General features: G+C 34.3%; 1 protein-coding gene across 1 annotated transcript; it reads left to right on the plus strand.

Annotated features, from left to right (window-relative positions):
* Positions 1 to 2,360: 2,360 nt before the first annotated feature.
* On the plus strand, positions 2,361 to 6,320 carry LOC118034792 (protein CNGC15b). The gene is made up of 7 exons (XM_035040198.2): positions 2,361 to 2,581; positions 2,751 to 3,309; positions 3,403 to 3,615; positions 4,008 to 4,303; positions 4,462 to 4,573; positions 4,872 to 5,108; positions 5,469 to 6,320. The coding sequence occupies exons 1-7, from the start codon at positions 2,553 to 2,555 to the stop codon at positions 6,141 to 6,143; spliced, it is 2,121 nt and encodes a 706-aa protein (XP_034896089.1). The 5' UTR covers positions 2,361 to 2,552; the 3' UTR covers positions 6,144 to 6,320.
* Positions 6,321 to 10,908: the final 4,588 nt, after the last annotated feature.

Consider the following 10,908-nt stretch of genomic DNA (forward strand, 5'->3'; position numbering starts at 1 on the left):
AATAAATCTGAATATTTCACTTTGAAAATAAAAGCTATGTTTGGCTTATTTGCATTACTACATTTTTTTTTCCAATTTGAAAATCCAAACAACTAAAGATCTTTTTTTTTTTTTTTTTTTTTTTTTAAGAATGGCACTTAGATATATAAAAAAATGAGAAGTTTAAAAGCTTGAAAACTATTTCTCTACTAAAATTTCAAAAAAAAATCTTATAAAAAAAATTTAATTTTAAAAAATAAAAAAAGCTTAACGCTGTTAGCCAAGCAAGTTAGGCCAGCTTACCTAACCCATTTTGTTGGGACCCGCATACTTGGACCTTTTTTTTCTTTGCATGTGAGATGAATGACATATTGTCCCTGTTGATTTTTTTGAATAAAATCAAATCAAACATATGTTGTTTGTTGAGATAGACAAGACGTTATATGATATTTGCTTAGAATTGGAAAAATTAGTATTAATGATTATTTGACCAAAAAGGTTCTAAAGTAAAAACATAATACAAACAAAAATTAAAAATTAAAAGTTAAATTTTGTTAAATTATAATTTTTTTTTCTTTTAAATCATTTTATATAAATTGAACCTACAATTTATTTATTTCTTTAAGAAATTACTTATAATTTTTTATCATTTTGTGTAGTGGCCACTTAAATTAGGTTAGGACAATAATTCTTGTTGAAGTTGACTCTCCTCAAGCTATGGATAACAAATGATCCATTAAAATCTAAATTAATGATTTTAAAATTAATGGTATGGATTTATAATTAAGTAAATTATAAATTAGTTCTTCTAGTTCTGCTAATTGAATTAAACAATCTTTCTAATTTCAAAAACTAATTAACTAGTCCCTTGACTAGTGTTGACCATACTTAATTTAATATTATTTTGTTTCAATTTTTTATTTTCTCATCAATCTTTTCATAATATTTATTTAATTTTTTTCTATTTCTTAATGCAACAAAGAACAAAACAAATTGGAAAAAACATAAGATTTTAAAAGGGATTAGTTATTTTTTAAAACAAAACACGCTAAATAATTTGTTTCTCAAAACTAAAGGTACCAATTTATAATTCACTCATGAATTCATGCATGAAGAGTTACCGGCAATGCAGTGGAACCGCCATTAAATTAAGTTGCTGTGAAGAACAGCGTGAATCTATGGCAGATTCACGTGTCAAGATGCCATAGGCAAGCAAGATCAGAATCTATCTCAGTCAACTCCTCGGATCTTTACAAAGTTAACTATGAGAGTTTAGTGCAAAAAACCAAGGACAAGAACAGAAGCCTCTTCCTATTTTTGGACACGCTCACATGTCAGTGCTTCTTTGTCCCTCTCTTCTGCCTCTCCCACTCTTTTCCTTCGATTTTATCTTTAAAAATTCATTTCATAAAACTACTATATCATTTCTTTTTTAGCCTCCCTTTCATTTGCTTCGTATTCTCAGATTTTCAAAGCTGTTACAATATTACGAAATATGTTCACTATTTCATACATGCCATAGCCATATCCAACATTGTTGGCATACGAAGAGATTGAATTAGAAGAAGGGTTTTTTCTATATATAATATTCCAATAATGGAAACTGTTCATCTTTGATTTCCTTTTTTTTTTTTTGGAAAATTAAAATCTATCTCTGCTGAAATCAGTAACAACTGGAGAGAAGCATAGCTGATGGAATTGAGCTTAATGAAAGGACTACTTTGCAATGCAAGAGCTCTCTCTCTCTCTCTCTCTCTCTGTTAATGAAGTGTTAATATCGTTCTTTCTGCTATGTTCACAGTACAAAATAAATGTGTTTTGTGGGTTTGCTGTCATTTGAATGCCTGTTAAAAAATGTTTTTGTTTGAATCTGTGTATGCTCCTATGCTTAATGTAGAACATATACCCTCATGGTGTGAAACGGTTTTAAATTATACATTCGTTAATTATGCTGCGATTATAAGGCAAGAAATCACAGCTTCTGCCTTTTGGTCTGATTTCAGACACTTGTATAAGCATGATGGATGATGCGTTTGCAGGTTTTTGAGCACAGGCTTGGGTGCGTGCCGTAATCTTAGGGGTTGTGTTTCAAACTTGTCATAATTCAATACAGCATAAAGGTTCTTTACGGTTGTCAAAGGTTACAGATTCAACATACATTGAATTTAAGGAAAATCCTTTCAATGAGGGGGTGTATGTGTGTGTGTCTTATAAACTGTTTGCAGATTTAAGGTAGCATTAAAAGAAATTTGTTCACATGTTTGCCTTGCATCTTTCCTGAAAAGGTAGGATAGTCTTTTTCTAGCCAGCTTGATGTCCAAGTTGATGCAGATCTGTGTATATTTTGTTCACATGATACCTGGTTTAACATGAGGCCATAGATTTACTACCTCTTCGATTGCCTCTTGTGGCTTTAAACTAATGTCATGTCAGTTTCAGTTGATTCAGCGCTGCAACATTTGCCAACCAATAAATGATTTTTAGTTGCCCTTATATTTCCACACCTTCGTCTTCCTTGTATTGCAGATCAAATCCCATAGTTGAGGCCACAGCTTTTTTCTCAGTGGAACAAAATGGGTTTTGGGAATTCAAAATCTGTAAGGTTTGTGCCTTTCCACTTCTTTAATTCTATCAAATTTCTAATTTTGCTCCAAACTTTTATACATAGTAAGTCTCCAAGTGCTAGCTAATTTTGTTGTCCAATTTAGAGAATTGAATTCATGGGCTCGATCACTTCCTAAATTTGAGACTTGCATGCAACGATTTTTCAGGTTTAGAGATGATCTTGAGTTAAGCTTACCGCCGGCAGTGAATGGAGATGGTGCAATTAAGCGTAAATACAACATTGATGGAACACAAATGTCAGACTCTAGTAGGAAGATGATGTCTCAGATGGAGGTGTCTGGGAAGACTGGAAAATCATTTAAAGCTAAAATACTTTCTAGAGTTTTCTCTGAGGATTATGATAGAGTGAAGAAAAAGATATTGGATCCTCGAGGAGCATCGATACGGAGATGGACTAAGATCTTTTTAGTAGCATGCTTAGTTTCCTTGTTTGTGGATCCACTTTTCTTTTACTTGCCTGAAGTCTGGAATGAATTATGTATTGATATTGGCATCCCCCTCGAAGTAGGCCTTACAATTGTTAGATCAATATCTGATGTCTTTTACATGATTCAGATTTTAATTCGTTTTCGTACTGCTTATGTCGCGCCTTCTTCTCGTGTTTTTGGGAGAGGAGAACTTGTTATAGATTCTAAAAAGATTGCGTTAAGGTACCTACAGAAGAATTTCTGGATCGACCTTATAGCAGCCTTGCCTCTTCCTCAGGTGTGCCAACTCTGTCGTTAATTTTTAGTTGGGATATAAACAGGCACAAAAATGGTTCCACCGGTTAATCTTGCTGCTTTCTCTACATTGCAGGTGTTAATTTGGATTGTTATCCCCAATCTTAGTGGTTCAACGATGAGAAACACAAAAAATGTCCTTCGTTTCATCATCATTTTTCAGTATCTCCCACGACTTTTTCTGATATTTCCACTCTCATCGCATATTGTCAAGACCACTGGTGTTGTAACAGAGACAGCATGGGCTGGAGCTGCTTACAACCTGATGCTTTACATGCTGGCTAGCCATGTAAGTTCAAAGTAACCTTTTCTCTTGATGAACTTTAGATTAGCATAAGCTTTGTCTTGAATAATGGAGAATTCTAGCTGTCTCTTCATAGTATAACATTTAGAGACAAAGAGTAAAAAATACTCTTTTTAAGTGCACCTGCTCTGTTGTTCGCTTACAGGGAGAGCATACCTGTATCACTTGATGACTCTGTCAGAATTGTCCAGCTTTGTTAGTGTTTTTTTTTTTTTTTTTTTGTCTTTGTTAGGGTTAATGAAGCATATGACAAGCTATTTCTGGTCAAAGAAATGGCTTTGGGTTGGTCGGTTGAGCTACAAGTTAAAGCAATGTGTGTGGCTGCGTATAAGCTAAATAGTGACCCTCAACCTATTCATTTCCTTGCTGCAAAACAGGTTTTAGGAGCTTGCTGGTATCTTCTATCGATTGAGAGTCAGGAAGCATGCTGGATAAGTGTCTGTAATCTAGAGAATTTATCTTGTGAGTATGGATTCTTTGATTGTCGTCGAGTGCATGGCAGTCCTCATAGAGAATCTTGGTTCAATTCAAGCAACATCACAAACTTTTGCAACCCAGATAATAAATACTATCAGTTTGGAATATATGGTGATGCGTTGAAATTTGATGTTACGACTGCATCGTTCTTCAACAAATACTTTTACTGTTTTTGGTGGGGCTTAAGGAACCTCAGGTAATCTACATTCTAACCTCAGGTAACCCATAGGATCACTGCTAGGATTTAAGCGCATCATTTAAATTCCAAACTCATCTTTTTTTTTTTTTTTATAAAAAATCAGATATTAATGATACTGTTTTATCAATGCTCCTTAACATCAACCCTGCATGCAGCTCACTAGGGCAAAATCTTTCAACAAGCACTTATGTGGGTGAAATAGCATTTTCCATCATCATTGCAACGCTTGGACTGGTTCTCTTCGGATTGCTTATAGGGAATATGCAAGTAAGTTCTTCACATTTTTATCAATGCCAGATTTCTGTAGCAAATTAAAATGCCATATGAATCCTCCCATGTCCCAATAACTGAAGTTGCACAACTTGTTTAGGTTTGCCTTAGCATCAACCCTTATTCTTAGACTTCTTTCCCAGAACCGAGAAACTGATGACATCAGATAATTCAGAAAATGCCTTTTAGCTCCTTTGCATTGCTTTCGTTCTATGAACTGCTTCTTTAAATTCTCAGAAATCCTTGGGTTGGTAAACTACATGTTATTCACTGCTGGTATACGTTGTACTTGCAGACATACCTACAATCAACAACAGTTCACTTGGAAGAGTGGAGAATCAAGAGAACTGATACGGAACAATGGATGCATCACAGGCAGCTACCGCATGAGTTGAAGCAGTCTGTTCGGAAATACGATCAGTACAAGTGGGTGGCCACTAGGGGCGTTGATGAGGAAGCTGTTCTCAAAGGCCTGCCCATGGAACTGCGAAGAGACATCAAACGCCATCTCTGCCTTGATCTGGTTCGGAGAGTAAGTCACTGTAACGAACATTCCCTTGTGCACATTGACACTTCAACTCAACAGGGGTGTGTTGCTTAATCTATTCGTAGAACTAGACATGGATGATGTGGTTGAAAAGAAAACTTTGTAATAGCATTGGTAGGGCAGATCAACTTCTGTCGGACCAGTTTCATTGACAATAAAATCGATTACTTAACTCTGAAGAGCAATTTAATTCAAGCCATACACAGTACAAAAGGCAGAAAGGATTCACCTGGACCACATAATTTAGAATTTAAGTGCTCAGAAGTGCATTAACGAGGAGGAAGTTAGTGGTTTGTGCCAACTATTATTATATGATTGAAATGTATTTCCTTATGAAATACGCAGGTTCCGCTATTTGATCAAATGGATGAAAGGATGCTAGATGCAATATGCGAGAGGCTTCAACCAGCGTTGTGCACTGAAGGCACGTTTCTTGTGCGTGAAGGTGATCCTGTCAATGAGATGCTGTTCATAATTCGCGGCAACCTTGATTCCTACACAACTAACGGTGGCCGAACTGGATTTTTCAATTCCTGCCGCCTTGGTCCGGGTGACTTCTGTGGCGAGGAACTATTGACATGGGCATTAGACCCACGCCTAAGTATCATCCTCCCATCATCTACCCGCACAGTTAAAGCTATTTTGGAAGTAGAGGCGTTTGCCCTCAGTGCAGAAGACTTGAAGTTTGTAGCATCGCAGTTTAGAAGACTTCACAGCAAGCAACTAAGACAAAAGTTCCGGTTCTACTCACACCACTGGAGAACATGGGCAGCCTGTTTCATACAAGCAGCATGGCGCCGGTATAAGAAACGGAAGAAAGCGACTGACCTCAGAGCTAGAGAAAATCCAACAGCTTCCGATCCTGAATTAACATCACCGGGGTCTGGCTTCTCCATGTATGCAGCAAGGCTGAAAGCAAGAGCTAGAAGGGGTGTCCTCAAGCGTTCCGGCTCAGATTCAAGTATTGTGAGCTCACTGCAGAAGCCGGACGAACCAGATTTTTCAGTAGATGAGGAATGATTATTACAAGTCTCCCATGCCTGAATGTATAGATTAGCATGTTTATTACAAGTCTTTAATTTATGCTATTATTTCATTATTTGTTCATAAACATTATAAAGCTATATACAGTCAGGACAACAACTTGCGAATTAAACATTAAAGCAAGCCATTTTATCATTTGAAGTGATCCATGAATCCTAAGTCGAAGTTGACTTTAAATCTGGTTTTGAAGATGAAAAGGATAAAATTAATTCCTATTTCACAAGTTATGATTTTTCTGGGACGTTGCATTGCAGACTGGTTTTCAGGTAGATGGACTCATCGTCAACTCTTCGGCAATGATTTTCCTGTTGGAGCCCATTAGGACACTCAGCAATTGCTTGATGTTTCAGTACTCAAACGAAGTCCATAGTTCTAAGTCAGTTGATGCATGCTCAATTAGCGAGATCGGATCAAATATTTTTTTTAATGCAAAAAAAGAATTTATAGACATTGTCAAATTAACACAGTTTTTAGCAACAAGAGAAAACATATTTATAAATTTAATAGGTGCATTTAATAAAATAGATAGAGAATTATAGGCCTCGATAAATATTAAAAAAGAGTTACTAATGATATATAATTGAAAATTAAGCTGTAAAATATTTATCAAACTGGTATCTTTAGAAATTCTTTTAAAAAATATTAGGTGGATGTTGAAATTTGGAAACTAAAAAAAATATAAAATCTCCTTAAGCATCACATGCGGTCATTGAAGCAATTGATTTTCTTACAACCCAACACAGCAATCTTACTCTTGGCAATGATTTTTTTAGTTGGAGCACATGCGGCCATTGAAGCAATTGCTTGCTATTCTGCACACCACCTCCTGGAAGAGTGGACCTCATTGTCTGAAATGGTCTGCCTTTGAATTTGAAATGAAAGCCCCCCCAATTCATAATGCCTCGTTCTTCTTCTTTCTTTTTAATTTTTTTTTTGTTTTTTTTGGATTTGAAACTCGGTTCGGCAATATTGTCAAATCCAATCCTTTAAAACCCAGCACGGGCAAGGTGAATGCGGCCATGTTGGAAAATACAGGGACATAAAAAATCATTGACAAAAACGGTGCTCTTTCTAACAGAAGGTGCAAAAATGGCTGACACCTTCAACAAAAGCCACGCCGATGCTTAGCTATGTGTTTGGTAAATATAATATAAGCGTTTTTGTAAGAATATATTTGTATTGAAAGGTTATTAAGTTTAATGCTTTTTCAAACTTTTTTTTTCCCGCATTTTCAACATCACTATATTAAAATTATTCAAAAACATTGAAATAAACATATACGTAGTTCTCTTCACTAGTATTCAAATTAGACGCTTCTGACTTTCAAGATTTTAAGAGTTTGTAAAAGTGTTATGGATAAAATAAAGAAGATGGGGAAAAAAGAGTTAATTCAATAATTCTCGGCCAACTTTCGGAGCACATAATCTTTGACCTAGAATGTAAATTTGAACAAACAAGTTTTGTATTTACGTATCATCTTTTATAATTTCCCAAGAACCATCTTTTTTAGGCTTTGTCTATAATTTGTCCAAGGGTTTCTTTTACTCCAGTCTTTGCTTATACTTCAAACTTAAAAGGGAGTGATTGCCTTGCCGAGAAAATGGCATTGAGAAAGTAAGAGCAATCAAAGAAAAAAAAAAAAAAAAAACCCTCCCTCCCTCCCAACAAAGCCTTTTCTCTTGGAATTATAGAAAATTTCAATAAATATTTGATACATGTATCTTTTGATATAGATCAATGTGTGTGTTATATATATATATATATAGGCACTCGTGCAAAGTTCATAATTAAAAAGGTCAAATACAAGGTAATAATTTAACGTATCTAGGCTTGGTAAAATGCCAAGCCTAAATAACATGAGTTTGGCCTACTTCTAAACCCAATATTCTTGAGTTTAGTTACGCGCTGAGCCCAAGTACATATAGATATAGCAAGATACTAGACCTAATATCATTGGGTTCAGCTACGCACTGAACCCAAGTATAGAAAGATATTAAACTCAATATTCTTTGGTTCAATTATATGTTGATCCCAAATGCATACAAGTCTAGTAAGCTGTCAAACTCATCATTCTTGAGTTTAGAATCATTTCAGGTCCAAATACATATAGAGTTGATAATTTTTTTAGGTTCCATGTTGGATCACGATGATTTGTTTGTTTATTTTTATGTATTTTTAACATAAAATGTTAAAGTCAATAATGATTATCTCTCTATATCAATAGGTATATAAAAATCTTCTAAGAGCCTATTATATTTTCATTAACATTAATGTCGTGTAAGGGATATCTATCTCTCAATAATATTATATAAGATATATTTATCAATCATTAATGCTATTATGAGGAGATAACTTTCAAACCTCTCTATTCAAGAAACGCAATAAAAGTTCAGAGGCTATAAATACCCTTTAAATCATCGAGGTAAAGGGTGCACACTTTCTTTATTCTCTAAAATATTTGAACTCTTATTTTCAAAGCATTTATCATACATAACTAAGAACAAACACTCTTGTTCTTATAATTAAAAGTTCATTCTCTCATTTATTGTAATTCTTTATTAAAAATCATTAATTTTATTATCAACGGGTCTTTGAATCTCACTAAAAAGGATTATTTTGCAGCCGTCAAGCCTTTGATGGGGTTGTGTTCCATCTCTTTTTCAGTTATAATTTCATTAATGCCAAGAGAAGATAACCCATTTTTTGATGCAGACAAGCTTCCCTATATAGACCTAGTTGAAGTTTCTCATTCTCCTTTAATTGTTAACCTTACATAAAAATAAAGTAATAAATGAACTTAGATATATGAAAAACAAATGATAAATAAGTTGCATACTTCGTAGTATGGTCTGGTAGTTCCCTTTAGTCATTTTATTGATGCTATACTTGGTTGAGATCAATACCTATACAACACATGTTTTCTCCTCATCCAAGCTCAAATAAGACTTATTATTCACCTTAGAGGGAGATACCATCAAATAATAGAAGCAAACCCAGATTTGTTGTATCCTATCTCTAGGGTTGACTAGCCCATTATATCTTAATATCAATCACCTCTCCTCTATATTTTGTCATGCATAGGCTTGCTTTATAGTCCTCTTCATAGCTCTTGCATGTCTGTTGGAAAAGGTAAAAAAACTAATACGTTTCATTGCCACCATTGGCCCAAGTGACCAAGTCTTAAAGATGTTAAGAATAGGCTTGGAACCAACAAGCCTAAGGAATTTATCAAAGGTAGTTGATATTAACCATCCATTAGGATATATCTGGCATAGAACCAACTTATAATACCTGAATACTTTTTTCACAAACTCGTTGAGAGGGAAAGTATACCACAACTCATATAGGGGCTTTCATTTCAAATCAACATTGAGCATAGCCTAAGGTCAGTTTGTTGATACACTCAACCTTAGCATAAAGTTAAGTTATGTACTCTCTTGATAAGGAGAACTACATTCCCCCTACTAGAGGTGGGTGCTGGGGTTTTGCTCCCTCTAATTTTGGGGTCTAGTTTGATGGACCCCCATCTTCTGCTACTTCCTTTAGTTTTAAGTTTAAACCTGAACTCCTCATCGGAGGCAGTAACATCTTTATTTCTAGAATCAAATCTAACACCTTTTAGGTATATTCTTCCAACTTAAATAGAAAGAGAGAAATATTTGGTGGAAGATACCTAAGACGACAATTTCTTCTCAAAATAAAACAAAACTATTTTTATAGAGGTTACAAAGAGTGAAAGTAAAAAAAAAAAAAAGAAAACAAAAGCAAGAATGATTAGGGTTATAAAAGAAATAACTCTTCACCCTTACCGTTAGATAAATAACTTTTCATGTCATTCTAGTTTCTAGAAATCTATTCAATTATTACATTGAATGCACGTTGTTATTTTGTTTTCTAAGAAACACATTTTCTTAATAAAAATAAGCCACTTAACTATCTCTTTCGATAAGAATAAGTTGCCTGGCCATGAAAAAAATTCCAACAATTCTATATGGGACAAAGAAATCTCACGGAGAATGTAAAAAGTCTTATATTAAAGTTTATAACTTTTCAAATTTTTTTGTATTTAATATCCAAAACCTAGAGGCTACTGATGGATATATATATATATATATACATATTTAAAAGCCTAAATTAAAAACCACCGTGATAAATACTGAAAGAGTTTCAGAAATTGGCCGGTGCTTGAAAGGAAGTAAAGGATGTTTGTTGACACGTTGATGGGTCAAAACATGAATTTACCTCCGAAAGAGGGACAGCAACAATAAAAAGAAAACAAAATTGGGGCCCAACAATTTTTAGTCCTATCCCACATCACCCACTTTTTAGGGACCCATTACCTTGTCGTACCACAGCTCTTTCTTTTTGGTGTGGGCTTCGTCATTTGCAATGGACCCACTTTGACTATTGGCCTGATTAAGAGTATTTTTTAATAAATAGTATTGTTATTTTTTATTTAAAAATATATTAAATTAATATTTGTTTATTGTAAAAATCATCAATATATTAAAACAAACTAAAAAAATAAAAATTTACTAAAATCCTAGTGCAAACACAGCCTCAAACCGACATGAAAATGGTTTCAGGCGAGTATTAATTAAGCATTGGCAAGAAAAGTTTCACATCGGCAGTGATAAAAAAAAACATGACCTAGTAAATCATTTGTTGTTGCTGTCGTCGGTAAGAAGGTAACGAATCACTTTGTTGAGATCTAATTAGAACTGAAGCGTTCCAACGAATT

This window comes from Populus alba, chromosome 9 (genome assembly GCF_005239225.2).
Source record: "Populus alba chromosome 9, ASM523922v2, whole genome shotgun sequence".
In the NCBI taxonomy this organism is placed as follows: domain Eukaryota; kingdom Viridiplantae; phylum Streptophyta; class Magnoliopsida; order Malpighiales; family Salicaceae; genus Populus; species Populus alba.